Source organism: Artemia franciscana, chromosome 3, assembly GCF_032884065.1.
Source record: "Artemia franciscana chromosome 3, ASM3288406v1, whole genome shotgun sequence".
Taxonomy (NCBI): Eukaryota; Metazoa; Arthropoda; class Branchiopoda; order Anostraca; family Artemiidae; genus Artemia; species Artemia franciscana.
Genome location: NC_088865.1, coordinates 47,780,404 through 47,807,599, shown reverse-complemented (window position 1 = coordinate 47,807,599; position 27,196 = coordinate 47,780,404). Strand labels below are relative to the sequence as shown.

The following is a 27,196-nucleotide window of genomic DNA, read 5'->3' as shown; positions in this document are numbered from 1 at the left end:
GAAACTTTTTTTGTTTGGAATTGTAATCAATTATCACGAAATAATGACCGGTTCTTCCGCATTGAATTTAGTTGGTGAAGCTTATTGTTAAACTTCATTCTGGAACTTTCTTTTTTTCTATACCTGTGAGCTGTTACAACGGTTTTTATTTTTTGAAATTTTGCATCCTCTTGAACTAAGAAAACCTGATAGTCTTTTCATTCCTTTAGAGACAGGTGGGGCTATTATTTCTCCCCGACCTGCTTCGGAAAATGCAGAAATAGTACCGGGAATGGCGATGAGACCATTCTATGGAATTGACCTTGAGCTGGTAGACACAAAGGGTGATCAACTGGCTGGAAAAGGAGTGGAAGGGATACTTTGCATAAAGAAACCATGGCCAGGCATGGCTCGTACCGTTTTTGGAGACCATGAGCGTTACGTAAATACTTATTTCAAGATGTTCCCAGGGCTTTATTATACTGGAGATGGAGCCATAAGGTTAGTATTATTTAATGAACATTATTCAGTTATCGATATACACCAACGTAAATATGTTCTAGAAAGGACCACCTTCCACTTTTAAGATAACGACTAAATAAATTATCAATTTATAGACCTAAGATAACCTCCTGATTCTAAAATTTAAAGTCAAAACTGTGTTTGTTTTGACTGTAAATAAAAATGATTAAATACTCTATTTTCAAAGCCTATTTTCTTTAGTACTTAATAAAACTTAAATAGAAAACCCAAGACAAAGAACGGGACAAAAATGACATACCCATTCTAAAGTAAAATAGCCTATAATTTTCACCGTAATGGCCAGTTTTCCATCTCTCAATTTTTTTTAAATTTTAATTTTAAAATTAATTTATAAATGCTTCACAAATGATGCAGTAAATACTAAGGGACTACGAAACAAAAAAGAAGAAGGTAAAAGTTCCGTAATTTCTTGTGACAAAAATGTATTTATGGAACGTCTGCTTTGGTGGGTAATTAAACCTTGGAGGGTAATTTCTTTGTGACAAACAAATAATTGAATAGTAATAATTTCGGCCTTCAGAATTCCTACTAAAACATCCAAACAAGCGAAAATTATCTAGAATGATAGGCTTGAAATTGGTTTCAGCATCATATTTCTTTCACATTTACTAAAATTTATAGAAAAAATATCTTCTTCAACCTATTGTCCAAATATTACTACCTTTTCTGGAATTAAAAGGCTTGATTTTATAAGAAAGTTGATACAGAATTTGATTAAGTGGCGAAAGGGCCATCACTTAGAGTAACCTTTATTAGAACTCATTAAACAAAAGATATCTGAGATTAATAGTAAGAACAGTTTTGATATATTGAAAAGCTCTTTCTTTTGAAAACTTTACTTTTGAAATTATGTGAAGCAGCAATTCTTTTTCAGGGACTCAAAGGGATATTTCAAGATAACTGGTCGAATGGATGATGTCATTAATGTTAGCGGACATAGACTAAGCACGGCTGAAGTTGAGGATGCTATAGTAAGTTGATATCTTAGTACTTGATACTTTAGACTTCATATTAATGTTGCCGGGGAATATTTTATGTTTCTAGCCTGAATAGTTTAAATAACTTTTAAAAGAAATTGAATTAACCCAATCACGCTCGAGTTTAAATAAATGCGCTGAAAAAGCCGTCTTCACCGGCTCTTTAGCATGCAGAACAGAGGTTTTGCCAGATTTTTGTCATTATATGGGGCATTTGGCCCTTGAAAATAAGTCTTAATGTTGCCTTCTTCTGGTCTCTGCTTTTGATAGCTCAGCCACTTGGCCCCTACATGCATTTTATAATCTTATGTTTTGATAAAAAACAAGAATAAAATAAGAAAAGAATGGGGTCTCTTCTCAGTCAAAAGCTCATTCCTCCGTCTGAATCCTCAGAAGTAAAATCCTGCTTTTGTGGCTCGTATTGGTGTCAGGGACGACCTTACACAAGTTTGACTACTATTAATCATGGCTGAAAAGAGTGCCACGGGGTAACCTTGAGCTGGAGCTATTGTCAAGGAAATTATAGCCTAGTAGACGAGATAACCTTCGCACAGGATTCATACGAATGGAAAATCCTTGTGGTCTTTATTTATTTTGGAGAGATTTTGTTGGCTGAACAACCTCTTCCTAGCTAAGTTATTGATTATGGCTTGCCTCCCCATAATAGTATTATTTGTGGGCATGTATGTGTAAGGATTTCACAAACTTTCTATCAAACAGTTCGTTTGATAGAAAGGAGCGACCAGGCACAATAGTAACCGAAACTCTAAAAACGGAATTCTGATACTAATAGATATATGAAAAGAATCGGATATTTATGTTGACTTCAAATATCAGTTATTGTCAGAACCCCAGGAACATTTTGTATCTTATTTGTATAATTTACGTCACATTCTCCCCTTGCATGGCTGATTAACAGTACGTTGACAAAAGCGAGGCAGAGGCAATCTAACTGTGTAGTGGCTGCTAGCTTACGCATCCAAAGCGAACTACTGTTTTGCTTCAAGTCCCTTATTAGATAGGTTTTACGATGAGATGCTTTGTATTAAATTGGAAGTGTTGGGCGATTATTTAACGAATTTAACGATATATTGGTGTTTTCACTTTGGATATTTGTTATAATGATTTCGAAATCTCCGAAAAAAAATTTTTTGCTCAAATTAATTAATTCTTCGCTGGTTTGTGCCTTTGATTGATAAAACAAAAAAGAGCAGGTTTTTTCAACCGAAAGTAAGGATTAACATTAAAACTTAAACGAACAGAAATTATTGCGTATATGATGAGGATATCCCCTCTGCAATACCTCGCTCTTCACGCTAACATTTAGAATTTTCAAGAAGTGTCTTATTCTAATTTAACATCCTTGTGTTTCACTTATTGTTCGTAAAGGATTGGGATACAAATTTGTACTTCAGCATAAAGAGCGAAGTATTTAAGAAAAATTTCGAAAACCCCCACATCCCACTACTGAAAATTACCCTATAAGAAATTCCTTTCCTTAAAAAATGCCTGTTTACTTCCCAATAACAAATACTATGCGTAAGAAATAGGCAATAGGAGTTTCTTTTTAGAATTAAATAAAAAAAACAAGTTTTTTTTTAACAAATAAAGTAAGGAACAACACTAAAATTTAAAACGAACGGAAATTAATCTGTATATGAAAGGGGTTGTTACCTCCATGCTCTTTACACTATAGTTTGACTCCTTGTCACAACACTACTTTCTAAAGCTATGACAATCTTTAAAGCGTAAAGAGCGAGGCATTGAAGAGGTGACAGCTTCTTTTATATACGGACTAATTTCTGTTCGTTTTATGTTTTAATGTCGCTCCATACTCTCAGTAAAAAAACTAGTTTTTATTTAATTTCTGAACGTTTTTAAACTAATGCAGGTTCAAAATTGACTCACCATACAAGAAAAATGGAGACAAAATTTGCATATTAATTTTTGGGAGATTTATTCCGTGTATGAAGGGTTGCCCCCTTCTTATGACCTTGCTCTTTACGCTAAAGCTGTTGGCACTTTAAAAAAAAGCTTCTTAATAGCTTAAGTGTTTCTAGGTTTTCAAAATGATCACCCTTTTTTCACGAATAAGGCAAATTTTCGAATTAAACGGCTCTCGTGTTTCAGTAAACGCTCTTAATAAATTGGTGGAACTGTAAGCGAGGAGTGACTTGGCCAAATAGTAAATAAAACTCTGATCACTAAAAATTTGATTGACCCCGTACCTCACCAACAGTTTAAGGTACGAAACTGCAAGTAAGGAGTTATTCTGCCAAATAGAAAATAAAACTCTAAAAATAAAATTCTTGATTTGTCCTATCCATCACAAACAGTTCATGATATGGAGCTAATAGTAAGGAGTGACTCGGCCCGATTGTAACTGAAACTCTAAAAAATAAATTTTTGATTTGTCCCGTCTCTAACAAACAGTTCATGGTAAGGAGTAACTCGACCAAATAGTAACTAAAACTCTAAAAACCAAATTTTGTATTTGCGCCGTTCCTCAAAATCAGTTCATTGTATAAAACTGTAGGCATGGAGTGAATTGGCCAAATATTAAATAAAACTGTGAAAACTAAATTTTTGATTTGCCCCGTTCCTCACAAACAGTTCACAGTTTACAAAATGTAAGTAAGGAGTGACTCGGCCAAATAGCAACTTAAACTCTAAAAAAAATTCTTGATTTGTCCAGTCCCTCACAAACAGTTCATAATATGGAATTGTAAGTAAGGAGTAACTCGACCAAACAGTAAGTAAAACTGTAAAAATCAAATCTCGGATTTGCCCCGTTTCTCAAAATCAGTTCATTGTATGGAACTGTAAACATGGAGTGACTTGGCCAAATAATAAATAAAACTCTGATAAACAATTTTTTTTGTCCCGTTCCTCACAAAAAGTCCATGGTATGGAACTGTAAGTAAGGAGCGACTCGGCCAAATAATAACTAAAACTCTAAATAACAAAATTTGGATTTGCCCCGTTCCTCAAAATCAGTTCATTGTTTAAAACTATAAGCAAGGAGTGACTTGGCCAAAGAGTATATAAAACTCTAAAAACCAAATTTTTGATTTGCCCTGTTGCTCAAAAATAGTTCATCGTATGGAACTGTAAATAAGGATTGACTCGGCCAAATAATAACTAAAACCCTAAAAACCAAATTTTTGATTTACCCTGTTCCTCGGAAACAGTTCATGGTATGGAACTGTAAGTAAGGAGCGACTCGGCTAAACAATAATCAAAACTCTAAAAAACAAATTTTGGATTTCCCCCCTTCCTCAAAATCAGTTCATTGTATGGAATTGGAGGCAAAGAGTGACTTGGCCAAATAGTAAATAAAACTCTGAAAACCAAATTTGTGATTGGCCCCGTTCCTCACAAACAGTTCGTGATATGGAACTGTAAGTAAAGATTGGCTCGACCAAATAGTACCTAAAATTCTAAAAACCAAATTTTTGATTTGCCCTGTTGCTCACAAACAGTTCATGGTATAGATCTCTAAGTAAGGACTGAATCAGCCAAACAGTAACTAAAACTCTAAAAACCAAAATTTTTGATTTTCCCCGTTCCTCACAATCATGCCTTGATATAGAAATGTAAGCAAGGAGAGACTCGACAAATAGTAATTGAAACTCTAAAACTAAATTTTGATTTGCCCCCTTCCTCACAAACCGTTCATGGTATAAAACTGTAAGTAAGGAGTGACTCGGCCAAAAAGTAACTGAAACTCTAAAAAAACAATATTCGATTTGTCTCGTCCCTCACAAACAGTTCATTGTATAAAACTATAAATAAGGAGTGACTCGACCAAATAGAGACCAAAAATCTAAGAACTAAGTTTTGGATTTGCCCCGTTCCTCAAAATCAGCTCATTGTATGGAACTTTAAACAAGGAGTGACTTAGCCAAATAGTAAGTAAAACTCTGAAAACTAAATTTTTGATTTGCCCCGTTCCTCACAAACAGTTCGTGGTATGGAACTGTAAGTAAGGAGTGACTCGGCCAAATAGTAACTAAAACTCTAAAAAAAATTCTTGATTTGTCCCGTCCCTCAAAAACAGTTCATGGTATGGAATTATAAGTAACGAATAACTCGACCAAACAGTAACTAAAACTCTAAAAACCAAATTTCGGATTTACCCCGTTCCTCGAAATCAGTTCATTGTATGGAACTGTAAGCAAGGGGTGACTTGGCTAAATAGTAAATAAAACTCTAAAAACCAAGTTTTTGATTTGCCCCACTCCTCACAAACAGTTCATGGTATTGAAATGTAGGTAAGGAGTTAGTCGGCCAAGTAATAACTAAAACTCTAAAAACCAAATCTTTGATTTGCCCTGTTCCTCACAAAGAGTTCATGGTATGAAACTGTGAGTAAGGAGTGACTGGGCCAAAAAGTGATTGAAGCAATAAAAACCAAATTTTTGGTTTGCCATGTTCCTCACAAAGAGTTCATGGTATGAAACTGTAAGTAAGGAGTGACTGGGCCAAAAAGTGATTGAAGCAATAAAAACCAAATTTTTGATTTGCCCTGTTCCTAACAAAGAGTTCATGGTATGAAACTGTAAGTAAGGAGTGACTGGGCCAAAAAGTGATTGAAGCAACAAAAACCAAATTTTTGATTTGCCCCGCTCCTCACAAACAGTTCATGGTATGGAACTGTAGGTAAGGAGTTACTCGGCCAAATAATAACTAAAACTCTAAAAACCAAATTTTTGATTTCCCCTGTTCCTAACAAAGAGTTCATGGTATGAAACTGTAAGTAAGGAGTGACTGGGCCAAAAAGTGATTGAAGCAATAAAAACCAAATTTTTGGTTTGCCCTGTTCCTCACAAATAGTTCATGGTTTGGAACTTTAAGCAAGGAGTGAACTTTAAGCAAGGAGTGAAATTTGGTTTTCAGAGTTTTATTTACTATTTGGCCCCCTCCTCTACGGAATAAATTCAGCTCATTTTGGAGTTTATTGTTATACTATTCCCCCAAATGGGGTTAAATAAAAAACATCAAAATGAGCAGAATTTATCCTGTAAAGAAGTGGAATTGTCCCTTCCTCATCCACATCTTCAGCTCAAGGTCGCAGAAACTTCGGAGTGTGCTCATAGGATCAGAAATCGAGAGCTCTTGTCCTTTTCTTTGGGGGTAGAACTTTCTGGGGGGAAGGATCCGTAGAGAGATATTTTCTGGAGGGGGTATTTTCTGCTTGGGGATGGGTATTCTCCATGGGAGTTAACGCAGGCCACCGGAAAAGGACAAGCAAAGATAAGAAAAAGAGTGCTAATTATTTAAATAAACAATACGTGTCGAACGAGGCATGTTCAATGCCGATAAAAAACAAAAATGAACAGAAAATTTGTTTTTAGAAAAGAAAATGGTGAAGGCTATAGACTGCTGCAATTTTGTAGGTATACTAGTCTAGTTATGACCAATACAGTATTTAATCATAAAATACAATAAGTTAGCATGGTATGTACATGATGGTGAGAGGGCTAATACGTGACAAATAAAGAATTTAGTATTTAGAGCTTAAGTTACTATTTGGCCGAGTCACTCCTTACTTACAGTTCCATACCTCGAACTGTTTGTAAGAAGGGGGGCAAATCAAAAACTTGGTTTTCAGAGTTTTATTTACTATTCGGCCAAGTAACCCCTTGCTTACAGTTCTATACAATGAACTGATTTTGAGGAACGGGGCAAATCCAAAATTTGGTTTTTAGAGTTTTAGTTACTGTTTGGTCGAGTTACTCCTTACTTACAGTTCCATACCATGAACTGTTTGTGAGGGACGGGACAAATCAAGAATTTGTTTTTTAGAGTTTGGTAATATTTGGCGGAGTCACTCCTTACTTACAGTTTCTGAACTGTGAACTGTTTGGGAGGAGTGGGGCAGATCAGAAATTCAGTTTTCAAAGTTCTATTTACTATTTGGCCAAGTCGCTCCTTGCTTACAGTTCCATATAATGAACTGATTTTGAGGAAGGGGGCAAATCCAAAATTTGGTTTTTAGAGTTTTAGTTAGTATTTGGTCGAATAACTCCTTGCTTACAGTTCCATACCATGAACCTTTTGTGAGGGACGGGACAAATCAAGATTTTTTTCTTAGAGTTTTAGTTACTATTTGGCAAAATAACTCCTTACTTGCAGTTCCATACCTTAAACTGTTGGTGAGATACGGGGCCAATCAAATTTTTAGTGTTCAGAGTTTTATTTACTATCCGGCCAAGTCACTCTTCGCTTACAGTTCTATAAAATGAACTCATTTTGAGGAGCGGGGTTAATCCAAAATTTGTTTTTTAGCGTTTCAGTTACTATTTGACTGAGTCATTCCTTACTTACAGTTTAATACCCTGAACTGTTTGTGAGGAAGGGGGCAAATCAAAAATTTAGTTTTAGAGTTTTAGTTACTATTTGGCCGAATCACTCCTTGCTCACTTTTCTATACCATGAAATGATTGTTATGAACAGGGAAAATCTAAAATTTTGTTTTTAGCTATTTAGTTACTATTTGGCCAAGTCTTCTTGCTTACAGGTCCATACCATAAACTGTTTGTAAGGGACAAGACGAATCAAGAATTTGGTCCTTAGAGATTCAGTTAGTATTTGGCCGAGTCACTCCTTTATTACAGTTTCATAACATGAACTGTTTGTGAGGAAGGGGGGACACAGTTAGTGAGGGGATATCAGTGAAAGAGAGATGGATAGAAATTTCTTAGAATGTGCGAAATCGCAAAAAAGTTACAAAATTAATATAGAAAAGAGTATAAAAGTTTGTGACACTTTGGAATTAAATAGAGCTTTATTTTGTGAGGAAGAATTAGATATAGACCTAAAAGGATGAAAAAAAGAATTAAACTCCAGGTTCTGACAGCGTTTCCACTTTGACGGATTTTTCCGTCAAAAACGGATTTTTTGGGTCTTCGACGGATGAGAATTTGATCTGTAGGATTTTTGACGGATTTTCTAAGATTTTACGTAAGAATTGAACTTAGTTGTTTTTTTTTCTCAAATCACACTGATCTTTATAAATATTAATCTTTACCGTTGTTTCTTTGTTGTTTTCCGTTCCGACTATTTTTCAACCATAGTTGATTCCCGAACTAATTAGCTCACCTACTCCAGTCCAGAAACCGGTTCGGGGTTAACACGATCAACTCGCAACTACTCTTCAAGCAACCGTGAGCTATGCAGTGAGTTATCAGGTCAAGTTGATTCCTGCGATTTATTTATAAAGGGAATTGGCTAATCCACTTCTGAGAATCGAGTTGGAATTTGAAAGCTATGTTCTGGAGTTATTCAATGATTTTAACAAAATCTTCTAGAGCGAAAAGCCGCTCTTCCATCTTTCAGCCAGAAGTGAAGAGGCTGATTCGTAGATTGTCAATAAACCTTATGAAAGCAGCCTACGTCAGAGGGACGTCTGCGCTAGAGTTGAACCCTAAAAATGTCAGGGAATACTTTGCTTTGGAAGAGTTACATCTGGGGATACATGCCTGTGAATCTCTGGAAACGTTGCAGTCAAACCAAAGAACTCGCACTGAAGACCTTTCTTTTAATTTGGTGCATTTGTCAGCCCGTTGTCTGTACATCGAGGCGATTAAGCAGATACAGCAAAGATTCGTATTTGACGTCGAAATGTTCGTATACGCTGACCTGTTAGACCCTGTGATGGCCACCGACTCGACAGCTCCAATAAAACTATCGAAATTTCTTCTCAAATACGAGCTTCTGAACTGGAATGCTAAAAACATTAATGACGAGTGGCGAGAAATACTGGTCTCAGACTTCCCCAAAAGTACTGAAACTTTGGGCTTCTGGAAAAGGATTTCCGATATCAATACTCCCACTGGAATTCCAAGGTTTGCAAACGGCATGGTCGTGATTAGGTATTTGCTTTTGCTTCCATTCTTATACGCCGTCGTTGAAAATTTTTTTATTGTACTAAAAAAGATCAAAACTGATTCTTGGAATCGTCTCTCATCAATCTCGCTAAGGACTGCGATACAAACGAAGGCAGGGATGAAAAGGATAAACGTTCACTCCGAATCGATCATCCTGAAACAAAAGCTGGCCAAAAGAATCATGTCGGTCAAGGCAAACATGACGGTTGAAGAGTGTCAAACACTAGCTAGTATACAACGTGAAGGTTTCTGGAGCTGATGCCGTTGCCGACATGCAGTGGTAGCTGATTTCCATTGTATCCCAGTACCCCAGAAAATGGTTGTTTTTTTATACAGCATTATATATTATAGTTAATCTATATCCGTATCCGCTCTAGTCACTTAGCGTGTATTTTCTCAAAATTTAGAGGCTTTCAAAGGAGCTAGCTTCCGAGTTATTGGTCTTCATGAGTTCTAATAGTTCTACCGTACATAAACATCAAATCCGTCGAGCTCTTTTAGCCCAAAGTAACTGCAGATCGTAGTCTATCACTATAAAAGGACAATTTGACTGAGTTAGCTTAGCTCTCTAATAATTTAGACAACAGGCTGATTTGTATACCACTTAACAGAATATTGTATGTTTGAGCTGTACGATCAGATAGGAATTATAGTCTATAGACTGATTAAATAAAAAAACAAGTTTTTTTTTAACTGAAAGTAAGGAGCGACATTAAAACTTAAAACGCACAGAAATTACTTCGTATATGAAAGAGGCTGCTTCCTCATCAACGCCCCGCTCTTTACGCTAAAGTTTGACTCTTTCTCTCAATTCTTCTTTTTAAAACAGTAAAAAACTTTAGCGTAAAGAGCGGGGCGTTGATGAGGAAGCAGCCTCTTTCATATACGAAGTAATTTCTGTGCGTTTTAAGTTTTAATGTCGCTCCTTACTTTCAGTTAAAAAAACTTGTTTTTTTTAATTTAATTTCTGAACGTTTTTGAATCAAATGCATGTTTTGATTTTGGCTCTCCGCAGAGGAATAATCAAAACGAAATTTGCATTTTTTTTTTTTGGCTCAATGGCTTTCTCATAATTTTGATCGAATGATTTTGAGAAAAAAAGAGCGGGGGACGAAGCCTAGTTGCCCCCCGATTTTTTGGTTAATTAATAAGGCAACTAGAACTTTTAATTTTTTACGAATCTTTTTATTGGTAAAAGATTTACGTAACTTATAAATTAGCTTACGTAAAGAACTTTTGTATTCTCATGTTTTTATTACATATATGAGGGGATTCGCTCCATCGTCAGTACCTCGCTCTTTACACTAAAGCTTAAATTTTATCCCAATTCATTAAGAATGACCCCCTGAATCACAAAAGCCGTAGAATAAGTAGTTGAAATTACTGAAAATACTTTAGCGTAAAGAGCGAGGTATTAGAAGGAGGTGAGCCCCTCATATGGGTAATAATTTCTGTTTTTTTTTTCAGTTTTATTGCTGTTCCTTACTTCCAGCTGAAAAAGCTTTTTCACTTTTATTTTTTAATTTTTTTTTTTTTTAATAATGCTAGTAAATCCTGCTCTCCCTTCATGGAAATTTTCTTCTCCCATTACAAATTCTCGAAGGAAAGTTCCCCCAGCATATCCCCCTCTTCTCAACCCCTCCCCCAAACCAAAAAAATCCTCCTGAAAACGCCTGTATACTTCCCAATAACCATTACTATATGTAAGCACAGGTCAAAGTTTGTAACTTGTTGCCCCTCCCACGGGGACTGTGGGGGAGTAAGTCGTCCCCAAAGACATAGTTATAAGGTTTTTCGACTACACTGAATACAATGGCTATCTCAGAATTTTGATCCGTTGACTTTGGGAAAATAATTAGCGTGGAAGGGGGCCTAGGTGCCCTCCAATTTCTTTTGTCATTTAAACAGGGCACTAGAACTTTTTATTTCCGTTAGAATGAGCCCTCTTGAAACATTCTAGGACAACTGGGTCGATACGATCACCCCTGGGAAAAAGAAAAAAAAAAAAAAAGAAAAACAAATAAACACGCATCCGTGATCTGCCTTCTGGCAAAAAATGCAAAATTCCACATTTTTGTAGATAGGAGCTCGAAACTTCTACAGTAGGGTTCTCCAATACGTTAAATCTAATGGTGTGATTTTCGTTAAGATTCTATGACTTTTAGGGGGCGTTTCCCCCTATTTTCTAAAATAACGCAAATTTTCTCAGGCTCGTAACTTTTGATGGGTAATACTAAACTTGATGAAACTTATATATTTAAAATCAGCATTAAAATGCGATTCTTTTGATGTAGCTATTGGTATCAAAATTCCATTTTTTAGAGTTTTGGTCACTATTGAGCCGGGTCGCTCCTTACTACAGTTCGTTACCACGAACTGTTTGATAAACGAGCGTTCCGAGATATACTCTAGTCCAACTCAAGCAGAAGTGTCACTGACACACTTGGTTTCATGAAGTTGTGTTCTTTTTCACAATAAGATAGTTGCGGGATTCTTTTAGCAATTTACAGGCAACGAGATACTCGGCGACATTCTGGACTATATGAAAAATATCCATGAACTGTTAAACATCGGTCTTAAAACGCTTTTGGTATCTTTGTGGGAGGGGGGGTTCATTAGTTACAATAAAAACACAAAAAGGGAGAAACGAGGTGTGAACTCGAAAGAACACTCTGGGTAAGAACGCACTTACTGATCCGCAGTTCGGCTTGACGATATTTTAGGTGAAATTCAAGTAGCCAGTGCATCATTTTTCCAACCCTCTTATCTATCCCGTTCACACCACCTTTTTCAAGAGGTGAATAAATGGAATTTTAAGCTTTTTTTCTCGTTTGACTGCCCACGGATCTGGTGGAATCTTTCTTAAGGGCAGCATTGAACTCCAGGAAGTGTTTCAACAGACCACACTATTCTGCTTGTAACAACTACTTACCACAAGAGTTCTATTTGAGCAGATTTTTTTTGTGGATTTTTAGGATTTTTTAACAGAAAATTTGACAGATTTTTCGTCCTCAGTCGTCGGAATTTTACGGATTTTTGGTCTACCAGAACGGAAAACTTGCCATCATGAAGTTGAAACACTGGGTTCTGATAAGTTAGCTTTTCTTTTTTAATATTTTTGTTGCTAAGTTAGTGATAGAATTACTAAAGCTAACAAATGTGACTTAAAAAAGGAAATACCCTGTGATTTGAGGAACTTTAATTAAGCCCATCGGTAGAGGATTTGCCGACCAAAAATTTCACTCTTAGGTTAATAATTCAGAAGTGCCTGAGTCATCAGACCTCTTTAGTCTTTAGTTTTATAGTTCATCAACATAGGCTTGATTCAGCTGACTGTAGAGATTTATTGAAGGTCCTATTCTTGTAAGGGACGCAAAATAAATACATCGAAGTGATTAGAGCTATGGACGAGGGTAACATTACTGCGGTTAAGGGAATGGAGTTAATAACAGTTTTCCTGTCGAACCAAAAGTCAAGGAGGATTTCATTCTATCCTTAATCATGTGAATCATTTTGGTGGACTTTGTCCTAAGGGACACGGCAAAGACTATGAAAGAGCGTAGAATCAAATAGGAGTAAAATATGGCACAATGGTGGCGACCAGGAATTTTTGTTCCCCATCCTGCCGCTGGGGGTATTTGTGGCGCTAGTGTAGCTATACTGATGAGAAGTTTACTTCCCAACCCTTTCGCTAGGGATTCGTGGTGCTAATTTCGTTATACTAGGTGCTTCCAAGGAGATTTTCTGTGTAACCCCACATTTTTTTTATACGGGAAATGGGGGTTTACCTTTCGCGGTATTTGAACCTTTTTTGGCTTTCTCATCGCCTTTTTTGGGGGGGAGGCCTTTGGGTTTCCTGATATGATGTAACTTTTCTATTGTATTTTCTTGATAAGTGCCATTTTCATGTTTTTAAGACCAGGCGATAATAGTTACCTCTTTCACAGAAGGAATTTTACTTTCCGATCATCTCTAGAATATGTCATAATCAATCAAATTTGAGAATCCAAATTTTAAATTTCATTGGGGGAGCATCAATTTACCGTTTCTCGAAAGTTTTTTTTCTAATATGCAAGTATTTCACAATATACTAAAAAACTCACATTTTTTTTATATTTCAAGATTTGGTATTTTTTTTAGTGGCTTAGACCTTTGACAAACCTAGGGTATTCTTTTATGTCATTCTCAGCCTTTTTTTGTTCCTCATCTTTTTCAAGAACCTTATGTTTTATCGGAGACATGCGACCGAATCGACTCAATCTTCAGGTTTGGTTTCTATCATTACCACAGACTTGTTTTTTCATGTCTTTTACTTTAGCTGTTTGGATTCATTTAAAATCATGTCATTTTATTCTTTAGTTTCAGGTAGTCAGGTGGCAAATAAGCAATTTCAGTCGAATCAATAGTTTTGTCGGGATTCAGTTCAATCTGTCTGCTTAACGCGTTCCTTGTTCAATCATTATTATTTGTTATCTAAAACTCACAACAACATTTTTATCTTGTTATTCTTCAGTTTTAAGTCAATTTTTTGTTTTCAATTCAATACGATTTGTTGCTTTTTTCGTGTTCTATGTCTTTTTCTTTAGCTATTCAGAGACTAAACTTGTTCGATGTCTTTTTCTTTATCTGTCCAGACCCATTTGTCATCTTAAGAAAATTGGGACAAACAGTAAAAATCAGACGTAAAGAGCAAGGTATTGAGGAGGGGTCAAATCTTCATATACGGAGTATGTTTTGCTTGTTTCGAGTTTTAATGTTGCTCCTTACTTTCAGTAAAAAAATTGTTTTTTATTTAATTTTTGATCGTTTTTAAAATAATGCCGGTAAATCTAGCTCACCTTCCATAAAATATACCCCCCCACCCTCCTCACGTGACACTACCCCGTCAAAATTTTACCCCACGTGAAGTCCATCCCCCCCCCCTGATATTCTATCCAGAGAGTTCCATCCCAGCTGAAGATGCCCCACTCCCTTGCAAAATTTCTTGCGGATGATTCTGCCTGAAAAACTATCCTTAGCATACTTTCTTTTGAAAAAGACTTTAATTTCTAATCGGTCTCTTGATCACTCTGGAAAGTCCCCCTTCCACCCCTTTTGTGGACATTTTTTCCCAAAAATCAAAACACGCTGAAGATAGCAACCAGATAATACCGCTGGAAGATCTGCACATATAAAATTGAGTTGGCAAAGAGAATGTAAGACAATTGAAAAGCATTTCGTATAAGAATTTTGTAAAATCTCCCCAGTGTAAAATTTACCTGGAAAATTCACCCCCTGGGAATTTACCTCCCCAAAGAGTATTCTCCGTACGGAAATCCACCCCAAGCAAAAAATCCCCCTCAAAGAATGTCTGTATACTTCCCAATAACAAATACTATGTGTAAACAATGGCGAATTTCATAAATTGCAGGTCTCTCTCCACGGATTGTGAGGGTTGTTTTATCCCTGAAGACATAATCATGTGATCGTTCAACTATACTGAACAAAATATCGATCTTAAAATTTTGAGCCTTCCAATCGTTTTGGTCACTTAAAAAGGGCAGTAGAACTTTTAATTTCGGTTCGAATGCACCCTCTCCCGATCTTCTAAGATCATTTGTTTGATAAGATTATCTCTGGGAAAAAAATAAAATAAACACGCATCCGTGATAGTTCATCTGGCAAAAATAGCAAAATTCCACATTTTTGTATATAGGAGCTTGAAAATTCTATAGTAGGGTTCTCTGGTACATTGAATCTGATTGTGTGATTTTCATTCAAATGACTTGAATTTTAAAAGATGTTTTTTTTTTTAGACGGACCAAGTTTCAGGCAAGTTTTCTTAGGCCCGTAATTTTTGATGAATAGCACGAAACTTGGTTCTACTGAACTAACTATTATAAAGTCTTGCGGATGATAGTGCTCCATTAAGTTTTTGCATTGATAATATGTAACTGACTGTGAAAGTAAGACTGGCCTTGAAAGATATTTTTGCATCCGTTGTGTCTTATTGATTGGGTATTGGATTTTAAATTGGGTTGTCTTATATCTGAACTGACTTCCACGAAAAGGGTCTTTTTGCACTTGATTCATACTTATAAGGAGCATTTTTTGTCTTATGACATTGATATTAAACCAAACAAAATAAACCACAATACTTGGCAGTCAGCCAAAACATCTAAACATACTCCACTGAAATTACTGTTCTTTGTAATTGCAATATTGTATCAGAGGCATAATTGTGAATTTCATCTACAAGGTAATTTTCTAAATTGTTTTTCACTAAAACATAAGGAATATCCTAGATTAGCATCCACGAACTAGCTCAGTTGATAATAGGGGCACTTTTAAAATGAGACTGTAAAGGATGACATAAGTAAAACTGTCAAAGCTGCAACTGTTATGCAAGTTAATGACAATACAGGAGTCCTCTAGTAAAAATAGACCATTAGGAGTTTTGAGTGTGGTATTGACTAAAAATAGGCACCATAAAGTAAATTTATAATACAAAGTTTAACTTTACATTATAAGATTCTTATAAACTTCATATTATATGTAAAGTTTGTAGTTCATAAAATAAAGTACAAACTTAAATCTAATATTACATTTTGTTTGACCGTTTGGCTCTGTGAACCCGTTCTTATTACAATACTAAATTTGATTCCACTCTTTAACCTCACTGGTTTTGTTTTTCCTTCTCTTTAAAGATATTATTTTTATTTTATTTTGCTTTTGTTTTTATCCTTTTTCTTCTTCTTTCTACTATTTTAGCTAAGGAAGCAGAACTAGAAACAAGAAACAAGATCTACAGACTTATACCTGAAAAATCGAGGATGTAACGTTTAACACCCTGTCTTTAATTTCAGTGTGAACATCCTATAATAGCAGAGACGGCTGTGGTTGGATATCCACATGAGGTTAAGGGGGAAGGAATATACTCATTTGTTGTACTAAAGGAAAATGCAAACTTTGAGGCTGATCTAGTAGCATCGGAGCTCAAGTCTATTGTGAGGAAGAAGCTTACAGGATATGCGGCACCAGATATTGTTCAGGTATTTATTGAAAAAAGAAGAGAAATCACCCGGACAACAACACAAACACAGAAACAAACCCACACCATAGAACCAAATATAAAAATATTAATTATAAAGAATAATTATTAATTAAAAAAAAAGAAAGAAAGACAGAAAGAGAAAGGAAGACTGTTTTCCTACTTTAGTAATTTAAATAGATCTGTACTTGAACGAGGCCTTAACCCTACTCATGCATCCAATTACATAAGTCAAACAGCATAGCCATACAGAATCAACCGCAAGAATAATCCATGGACATGCAGTTGTGTCGTGTCGTCGTTGAACATAAAATTTGATTGAAAAATCGCTATGAATGTATTCATTATAAACAACAAGATACAAGTGGAATAATAGAGATTTTTTTTTATAAGACACCGGAATGCAGACTTTAATTGAATATTTCGTCCCTCTATCTAAAGGCCGTTCTCATCAAAATAAATTAAACAATAGAAAAAAATTCACATTAAAATACGATCATTAGAATTAAATCTTTTTAAAACAGTCCTTGCATCATTACCTTAGGAAGTTCAACTAGGACAGGTACGTCAAGTGAGGTAAAGAAGGCAATTCATTCAAGTGGAATAATTGTAGTTAAAAACAACTTTCAATGCTAATCTTGCCTTTTATGCAGTTAGCCTCAAAGTTCTTTCCATAACAGGTTTAGTGATATTTTTAGTTTTGTAATATAATTCATTAAATTGTTTTTAATTAAATTCATATATAAGGCATTTTGTGAGTACTCCCCCAAATTCCTATTTAAAGAAATATTATGATTTTGTTTGAGCCTAATTACAACCGCTTCTCAAACAGCCTGTTTTATGCCTAATTCATTGCTAACAAGTGAGTCTTCTTCAAAAAGCATTTTATTGCTAGGATTATGAAAAATATGGTTGCTTAAAGCAGAATCAAAAGAAATATTAGTACTATTAGAATTTAAAGCTTTAAATTCCTAAAACTTTAAATTTTATTTATGTATTCATTACAAAAGATAAAATAATGCAAAGTAATCGTAATAAAATTTATACCATAATTCGACGATAGTCAGCACCAGCATTGTTTACATGACGGGAGGTTGGAGTTACCATCTCAAAAGAAAGGTAAAAAATTTGTAAAAGTGACCAGTTAGAGAGTAATAAGTCTTGAAGTGGGTTTTCAAACTTCCATTGAAGTTTAAAATCTCAATAAAAAGTTTAAAAAAACTTTTTAAGTGATCATTTACAAAGTAATTGTTCTTAAAGTAGTCTTTTTTAAGTTTTATTAAAGTTTGACATCTCAATAAAACAAAAAATTGTAAAAGTGATCAGTTGCAAAGCAATAATTCCTGAAGCAGGCTTTCTAATTTTTACTTAGAAAATAACGCTACGAGAGCGTTGCCAAGCAAGCTGATTACGACCCCAATGAGTTTAGATGTTAATAACTCCGGCCAAAAAAAGATAGTTCTAAGCCAAGGTAAAGTTTCTAATAATGTTTAAATAGTATTTCTTGTATAGCACACACGATCTTTCGTAAATTTTCAATTGCAACCCAAATGATAAAAATTCGGTCTTCAGCATCCAGATCGGGTCTCTTAAATCGTAAGTCTGGGAAGCACAGTTTTCTAATTTCTGTGTCTAAGAGATTTAATATTATCTAAAAATCGGACTTCGATTTATCTATTCGACACTCAGGAAAACAAAGTAATTAGATAGCACGATAATGCAATCACGAGCACAGTATACCATTGGTATGATCATTTGCTAAAACTGTTACGTTTGGATGGAGAAACCACAAACATGAATAAAAGAAAATCAGGGATAAGTCTACGATAATTTTCTACCTCCACTCCGCACACACGCTAAAAAAACTTATCAGGTCATGAGAGATAAAAATTAATTTTGCTAAAAAGTGTCAATATTTGTTCCACCTTATATTTAAGCTTACTTTAAATATGATCATCCATATATTTGTCTAAGTTCCTTCGTTTAGATATTAAACATAGGTAATCATGTTTGAGGGGATAGCTTCTTACGGTTCTTAGGTTTTGAATTTTATTATGATTGGTGTTTGTTGGCTAATATTTTGAAGCTTGAGTGTTTTTTTTTTTTTTTTTTTTTTTTTTTTTTTTTTTTTTTAATGCATTCTGAGACCATATTGGCTATACATGACGTATGAAACCAAGGAAAGAAATAATAAATGAAAAGAAAAAAAAATCAAATAGGTGGAAAAACGAGGATTTTGTCAGCCAGAAGCAAAATATGAAGACTAAAATCAAGCAAATATTTCGACAAGGACCTCCGCCAAGTCGTCCTCAGTGCTCAACATTAAAAAGAAGAAAAAAAAAAAAAAAATAGCAGCAAAATCTAACCTTGTGCAGTGAACTTTGTAAGAGGAGAAAAGATACTGAATTAAAAAAAAAACAACCAGAGATCAATGAAAGAGAATTTACCAATTAGATTGAATAAGTATTCTTTGCCTTGCAACTGACAAAATCCTCAATTTTTCACCTATTGATTTTTTTCTTGTATTTTTTTACTTTATTTTTTTAGTCGTATTATCTAAAGTTCTAGTTTGTTCCTGAGCTTTGTTTGTAGACTATATTCTGTATTGCTATAGCCCACAGGCTTTTTGAAATAAATCTTATCTATCTATTAACAATTGGTTTTACTGGAGTGCCAGAATTAGCAAGGAGCTATTTCAACTACATGTACCCTTTTTTACCGAAATCAACTGGCAGCTGTCCTGAATATTGATCACAAGGGTACATCCCCCAATATAAAAGAAGCTCAATGTTAGTGAGTCCCCAGATGAAGTCGCTTTTTTCGTCTTGTACAGTTCAATAATTCCGAAAAGCTTAACACCTCTTTAGTACATCAAACGAGATATAAAGATTTGGAAGATTGAAGCAAAGATGCCAGGTAGATTTTAAGCCAAAAATTAATTCGGAACACAAAAAATTCTAATCTTGTCTGAAATACATTTAAGAAATATCGTTATCCATGAAAAATAAATCCTTCATTGGTATTTTACAAAATATTATACTTCTGGGTTAGACCCACTTAACACTTGGCAACCCCATAGAATATCAAAAGGGAAATAAAAACTCGAAAAAACGAAAGGGTATCATGGCTGTTAGATTTTTGACATATAGCTTACATTACAGACACTTTATAAGTTGACATTACCAGTTTTAGGCGAGGCTTGTTTTGTATATATTTGGAACAATAAATTAAAAAAAATTTTCTTGAAGACAACGAGTGTTTTGTTTATATGAGTATTTGCAGACAATAACTAATTATGTTTTTCTCCAAATTTTGGTTGGCAATGGACAAACTATCTTTTAGCAGCTAAATAGCTTTAAATAGTATTTAAAATGAATTCACATGAAAAATGTATTCACAACACTGATAAAAAAAACATATTCTTATAAAAAGAAATTCGGTTTTTTATATTGTGATATATGTTTTTTAGATATGTAGCTCATTCACCTTTATCTTACTTTCAAGATATGTCCTGCACTTCCAAAAACCAGATCAGGTAAAATTTTGAGGCGCATTCTAAGAAAGGTTGCTACCGGTGAATATGAAAACCTGGGTGACATATCTACGCTTGCAGACCCATCTGTAGTTGAAGCTATTGTTAAAGGCCCCAGGAAACCGTTATTACCTCAAAGCACAAGAGTTGGAAATGTAGTAGACTTACAGATACGGATGGAGCCCATCGAACGGATTCAAGTCCCTCAAACTTCTTGCTCCGGAGAGGTTCAATTAAGAGAAAGAAATAAGAAACAAACAAGGTTGCTAGCTCTCTGCAGTATATTTTGACTATTGTTTGGCCTATCTTGCACCTACATTTGATGTTTCTTTTTTTATTACTTTTCTTATACACGAGGTACTGGAACAGTCAAAGCCTTATACAGAATTAAAATGGAGTAAAGCTGTTTACATGAAATGAACCTGAAGCTTTGGAACACAAAAGAGAAAGTAAAAATGCTAAAAATATTTATAAATTAGAGTACACAGATCAATGATATGGATTTATTTTGGTATACAGCATATATACTTGTCTTTGTTTGTCAATGAACTAAAGGTATAATGAAAAATTTAGTTTGTCAATCCTAACTAGCTTATTGCTCAGACCACATTATAGCCGTACTTGTGAATAAAAACAAGATTTTGCATGATAGATAGATAGATAGATACTTTATTTCGTGATTAAACCAAAAACAGGCATTTCACAGAAACAAAAACAAAACAAAAAAACACTACAAAAAGAAAAAAAAAGAGAAAAAGAGTACACACTATCTAAAGCAAAACATAAACACTAACTAAAAGTCAAGTCTCATCGTGCGGGATAAAAATCTGTTTACAATAGTCCGAACTCTATAATTTCTAATTATCAGCGATAAAGGAAACGGCTCACTTATTTCATATTCACTTAACTCGAACTCCATTGCTAAACGTGCTCTACAATAAACAGGGCAATCAAATAGAAGATGACTACATGTTTCCATTAGACCGCACAAGCACAATGGAGAGTCAGCTTTCCCGATCCTATTTAAAAAATGAAGCAATCTACTATGACCTGTAATAAGCTGTGTTAAAAAAAGATTTTGCATGAATTCAGGGCAAATTATTTACGCCGTTTATAACTTCTCGGTATGAAAATTATTCAGCTTCCAAGCGTAAAAATTTCTGATTAAAGAATCAGAGTCAAGAATTAAGGCATGCTTATTTGAAACTAAAAAAGATGGAAGCTCGAAACAAATTTTTTTCTATCTTTAACAGGAATCTGACAAAACACCAAGGATTAATAAAGAATAACTGCGAACTAATTAGTTTCGATACAAGCTTCTGAAATGACTGTGAGGCCGTTTTATTTTTTTCGCATCTGAAATATAAGTGTGACGCCAAAAGCAAGAAAAAAATCACGTAAGTCGCAATACTCAAGATTTTTATCGAAAGACATGGCTATGTTGTGGCTTGGGCTAAATTCTCCTATTTATTATTTTATTTCGTTTCTTATGACACAGACAATTCAATGGTCAACTTCATCTCCAGGGTTAAGGTTGAATAATGCTGTTTACATATAGAAAAAGAAACTGGAGTTGTGGAATACAAAAGTACAAGTTACTAAATAAGTGTTAAGGATTTTCTTAAGTATGAATAAATGAAACGACGAAGTAAACTAGGTTGGAACTTCTTGCCCAAAATTGTATTTATAACAACTGTTTTAGAGACATTTATCATTTTGGTAGAAGGTCTTCAGTTCAAGGATATGTAATGTGGAGAAGAGAGAATGTATTTTTCAAAAACTATGGTTGAACCATTTTCTTCCTTTCTGTTTTCCATAAAAAAAAAAAATATTTAATGCATAGACCCCAAAAAACTCAATAAAATTATGAAGGGGGTCCAAAAAGTCCAAGGGAAGTTTCAAACTATTTAACGAAGTTTCAAAACTCATTCTAAGCAGGGAAAGTTAACTTGATAGAGTAATGCTGGGTCGCAATCGCAGTTATATGAGAGGGTAGAGAAATTGCGGAGTAATAGTGCTTGCATTAATATAAGTAATGCATTAATACTTATGTAATAAACGTAAATTGTTTTTGGGGGATTTCGCACTGTGATTAAGATTCTATGGTGAATTAAATAATGTTCTAATTTGTTTGTTTTTTTACGAAATTTACGAGTTTCTGTCGTTGATTTTTTTTTCTTTTCTACTTTTACTTTCTTTTCTGCTTTTCCTTTTTTGTGCCTTTTTTGCCTTTTCTTTCGCTTTTGGAAAATAAATATTCTCTATTTTAAGTCCTAGCTATTTGTTTTATATACAGACAGATAGATACATTTGTATTCATAAACACTGAGCTAACAAACATAAACCATAAAATATAAGTTGTACAAACTCTTTCTTTTCTTATTTTTATGGCAGGTAGCAAAATAAATTTTTTATATTATTTATAATCTTTTTCCACAGCTTAAACAACTATAAATGACCAATTACTTTCTAAAAGGGTCATTTTAAAGTTTAAACAGATATATTTAGATTTCTACTTCATCTTTCGTTAGACAGTTTGCAGTAATGGATTATAAGTAAAGAATAACTGTTTAAATGGTAAGAAAAAGTCTGAAGAGCAGTCTTGGAAATATTGTACAAATCAAAGGAATCTACATCTTATGCTGATTCCAAAGGTGCTAAACTTACTCAAACCCTCGTGGTAACAAATTATTAATAAGAAGTAACAAGTGCTAATAGGTCTAAGAACCTTAAAAAAGTATTTTTAATTGCAGCATATATATGTAAGAAGAATCAGGTTTATATGGCAATTTTCTATATGTAAGAAATTTAAGGTGAAATGCTGGAGCCCGTTCTCCTTATAATCAGTTAAATGTCCCTTTTCCGTTTTACATAGATTTGCATATTAATATAATTTTTATTTGCATATTAAGCTCTCGTAGAGGCAAGACTCTTTCAGTGACAGTGATTTCACCAAAAAAAAAAAAAAAAAAAAAAAAAAAAAAATACTTTGACTGATATCGTCACATAATTGTGAAAGAGGTAAACTTACCTTGTGTTCTGTATGTATGTTGTTTAGTTAGGTCCTGTTTAGAGTTCATTGAGATACTTTTGAATTTGAACCATCGCTAATAGAAATGATTTATATTTCCACAATCTTATTGGTTATTCTCCTCGAAACCGGGAAGGGTTAAGAAGAGAGTCCTTGTAGTTTAACGTCACTGCAATATCCACTGAACGACCTGTCTCCCTTCAAAGATATACAATATATATTTTTATTAACGCTTGCGTAGTTTACTGTATATACATAGTTTTATACAGGATTTTGCACCACAGTTTGTTGGCGTCGAAGATTGCAACGGCGTTGTTCTTCTAATGTAATAATTCTTTCTACTTTACTGTTATTATCTTTTAACCGCATATTTCTTTATTCTTCGATTTTCATTTTGACTCGTTGTAATAGTTGTTCATCACTCACAACATTTCTTTTAAAATTAAGGCTGCAAACAAATCTTCTCAAACTCGTTACCTGTTTTCATCTTTTTCCAGCAACAAGATCCCAGGATGCGAATTTTTCAAAAATAAAATATAGCCATTATGATGATATATAAAACAAAAAGAAAAACACACTTTGTATTTCAAGGCCTAGAACCCCTGTTAATACTTTTGCTAAGTCAACTTCAGTGATAATTTCTTTCAACTCAACCCTAGACCCAGTGCCCCACTGGCAGAAGGAAGAAGAAAGAAAAAAGAGGAAAGCTTAGCACTGCCAATAAAAAAATTGATTTCCTTGTTGTTCAATCCAGAAGACTGTAAGTTTCCCATACATAGTTTTTGGCAATGGCGGTTCCAACGATGTAATTTTATTTCGAACTGATACCCTTTTTTAAAGGTTTAGGACTATTTTTGAATTTATGTAAATTTATTTTCAAAATGAAAATTCAATGTTAAGTCTAACTTAGATAATGGCTAAAATTTGGAAATCAGCCAAAATTTATACTTGCTTACATTTGCCAGTTTTTTAAACGCATTTCTCAATCTTTGACTACTATGGGCTGAGCTTGGTTCACTACTAGGTTGTGGCAACGATGCATCCAAATACAACTAGGGTTCTCACTAAAATCAGATTGTTACTTATCCAGGCCAGTAGTCATTGGAATACTGAGGCAGGGTACTTGTTGCTAAATTTTGGGCCCAAATGCATAGTAAGTTAGATAGCAGCTTATTGATTCTGGTGATCAAAAGAAACAAAATGAAAAATAGATGGCATGGTGGTCTTTTCGATCATAAAAGTTATTTACTAAAGAATTATGTATTTGGAGAACTGTTGCCAGCTAAGGATATATAGTTAAAACCTATCTGACGTCTGTCGGGTGTTACAGCTTGCAGAGAAAGGATTTGGGCGTTTTTAGGTAAAAAAGCAATGCAATATTGCGCTAATTCAACCCATGTTAGATGTGGACGACTTGCATTATGTGTTTGAAGTGGTATATCCAAAGCCATCCCTGACGTTTCAGCTGGATTAAACAGTGGGTAGGTATAGGGCTCCACAAGATGGCAGGTATTCTTTAAACTGACATTGGCGGAAAACTGAGGTTGGCACTATGCTGGGAAAAATCTAGTTGCCTATTCTTACCATTATGAACATTAGCATTAGCATTTTGACTATTCTAGGCAGTCTAGGCAGCTCTATTCTAAGCTGCTGAAATTTAGAATTCCAAGAATTTACAACAAATGAGACTGTTGTAATTCTGCAACCATACCCTACGGTGTTAAAACTAGAAACTAAATGTTTACCAGCTTGAAAAATTAGAATAATTCAATATTACATCAAACTGCTAGGAATTGGAAACCAGCTGTCCCCCAGCTATTGATTTTGAATGGCGTCACAATACACACATTGAACAGTCAAAATAAGGCAGCATTAGCTTATGCTGCTAAAATTGGAAAACTAAAGATTTCCCAACGACCGATTTGGAATAGAGCCACTTGTGACGATGTGGGCCAACGAAGTCAATAGAGCCCCAAAATTGACGCTACTTAATCCAAAAATTATAAATAGATGGAAATATTTAGCTTGCCCGTAAAAGGAATAAAATATAACTTAAATACAAATAATTTTTTTTTTGTGAAATCACTGTCACTGAAAGAGTCTTGCCTCTACGAGAGCTTAATGTGCAAATAAAAACTATATTTATATGCAAATATATGTAAAACGGAAAAGGGATATTTAACTGATAATAAGGAGAACAGGCTCTAGCACTTCACCTTAAATTTCTTACATATAGAAAATTGCCATATAAACCTGATTCTTCTTACATATATATGCCGCAATTAAAAATGGTTTTTTAGGGTTCTTAGAACTATTAGCACGTGTCACTTCTTATTAATAGTTTGTTACCACGAAGGGTTTGAATAAGTTTCGCACCTTTGGAATCATCATAAGATGTAGATTCCTTTTATTTGTTCAATATTTCCAAGACTGCATTCAGACTTTTTTTTTACTATTGAAACAGTTACTCTTTACTTATAATCCATTACTACAGACTGTCTGATGAAAGTTGAAGCAGAAATCTAAAATTATCTGTTTAAACTTTAAAATGACCCTTTTATAAAGTTTATTTTGACCCTTTTATTTAAATAAAAAAAATTATTTTGCTACCTGCCATAAAAATGAGAAAAGAAAGAGTTTGTACAACTATTATTTTTATGGTTTATGTTTGTTCGCTTAATTTTTGTTTTTCATTATAGCCTATATTCACGTCGGTGACTTTTTCCATTGCTAGATATAGCCTAAGCAAGCTATTGCGTACAATCTCGAAAAAAAGTTAATTGGCATTGCTTGGGAGGCTTCCGAAAAAAACAAATTGTAGAATTTTGGACAATTTTACTAGAAATTAAATTAATAAAACAAGTTTTTTCAACTGAAAGTAAGGAGCAGCATTAAAACTTAAAACGAACAGAAATTATCCCGTATATGAAAGGATGCCTCCCCCTATGTCCCGCTCTTTACACTAAAGTTTTTAATTCTTTTAAAATATAGTTGTGAGAAAGAGGTAAACTTCAACAGGTACTAATTAAAAAAAAAAAAACTTAACGGTTACTAATATAAATGGATTGATAAATCTTAAAACGAGTAAAACTTAAATTTACTCGACGACACCTTTTATAAGAGTGGGAATTTGAAGAGGGTACAGCCCCTTTTACATAACAAATAACTTCTGTTTACTTTAAGTTTTAATGTTGCTCCTTACTTTTAGTTGAAAAACTTGACTTTTTTTATTTATTCTCTGATTGTTTTTTAAGTATTCCTGGGTAATCTGGCACCCTTTTCACAGAAAATTATCTTCCCCCATAAAAAATCCCTCTATGGAATGTATTATCTCTTATAACCTTCTCTCCCCAACCACCAACCAGAAAAATCCCCCCTGAAAACGTTTGTATATTTCCCAATAATTAATACTATATGTTAAAAATGGACAAAGTTTACAACTTACAACCCTTCACTAGGGAACTCTGGGGAATCAAGTTATCCTCAAAGCCAAGTTGTTTGATTTTTTGACTGTGCTGAATGAAATGGCTATCTAAAAATTCTGATCGGTTGACTTTGGAAAAAAGAGCATGGGAGGGGGTCTAGTTAACCTCGAATTTCCTTAGTAAATTAAAAAAATACTAGAACTTCTAATGTCCGCTCGAATGAGTCCTCTCACGATATTCTAGGACTACTGGGTCGATACGATCACCCTTGAAAAGAAAAAAAATAATAATAAAACGCATCCGCGATCTTTCTTCTGGCAAAAAATACAAAATTCCACAATTTTGCAGATAGGAGCTTGAAACCTCTACAGTCTGGGTCTCTGATATGCTGAATCTTATTGTGTGAATTTCATTAAAAAGTCTTCATGTAGGTGGTGTTTTCTCCTTTTTTCGAAACAAGGCAAATATTCTCAGACTCGTAACTTTTGATGGGTAAGACTAAACTTGATGAAGCTTATATATTTGAAATCAACATAAAAAATACGATTCTTTTGATGTATCATTTGGCATCAAAATTTCTTTTCTTAGAGCTTCGGCCACTATTGAGCCCTGGTTACTCCTTACTTACAGCTTGTTACCACACACTGTTGGATCAATAATTTATTTGGACAAAGGTTTTTACAGACTAGGTTAATTTTGCTGTTGGATATATTTTTAAAATACAAAAAAAAACTTTCCTAAAAAGGCAATTTTTAAAAGAGAAGTAAAGGTAATATTAAAATTGAGA

General features: G+C 34.2%; 1 protein-coding gene across 2 annotated transcripts in view; it reads left to right on the top strand.

The window, feature by feature from the left end:
- LOC136025345 (acetyl-coenzyme A synthetase 2-like, mitochondrial) overlaps positions 1–22,223 on the top strand; it is an 80,115-nt gene extending 57,892 nt beyond the window's left edge. The window contains exons 8-11 of one of the 2 annotated variants that reach the window (XM_065701269.1): positions 210–480; positions 1,397–1,493; positions 16,237–16,422; positions 19,926–22,223. In XM_065701269.1, coding sequence (XP_065557341.1) covers positions 210–480; positions 1,397–1,493; positions 16,237–16,422; positions 19,926–20,243 — 872 coding nt within the window. In that variant the 3' untranslated portion in view covers positions 20,244–22,223. The remainder of the gene's footprint in view (positions 1–209; positions 481–1,396; positions 1,494–16,236; positions 16,423–19,925) is intronic. The other variant, XM_065701271.1, reaches the window with a different exon arrangement.
- Positions 22,224–27,196: the final 4,973 nt, after the last annotated feature.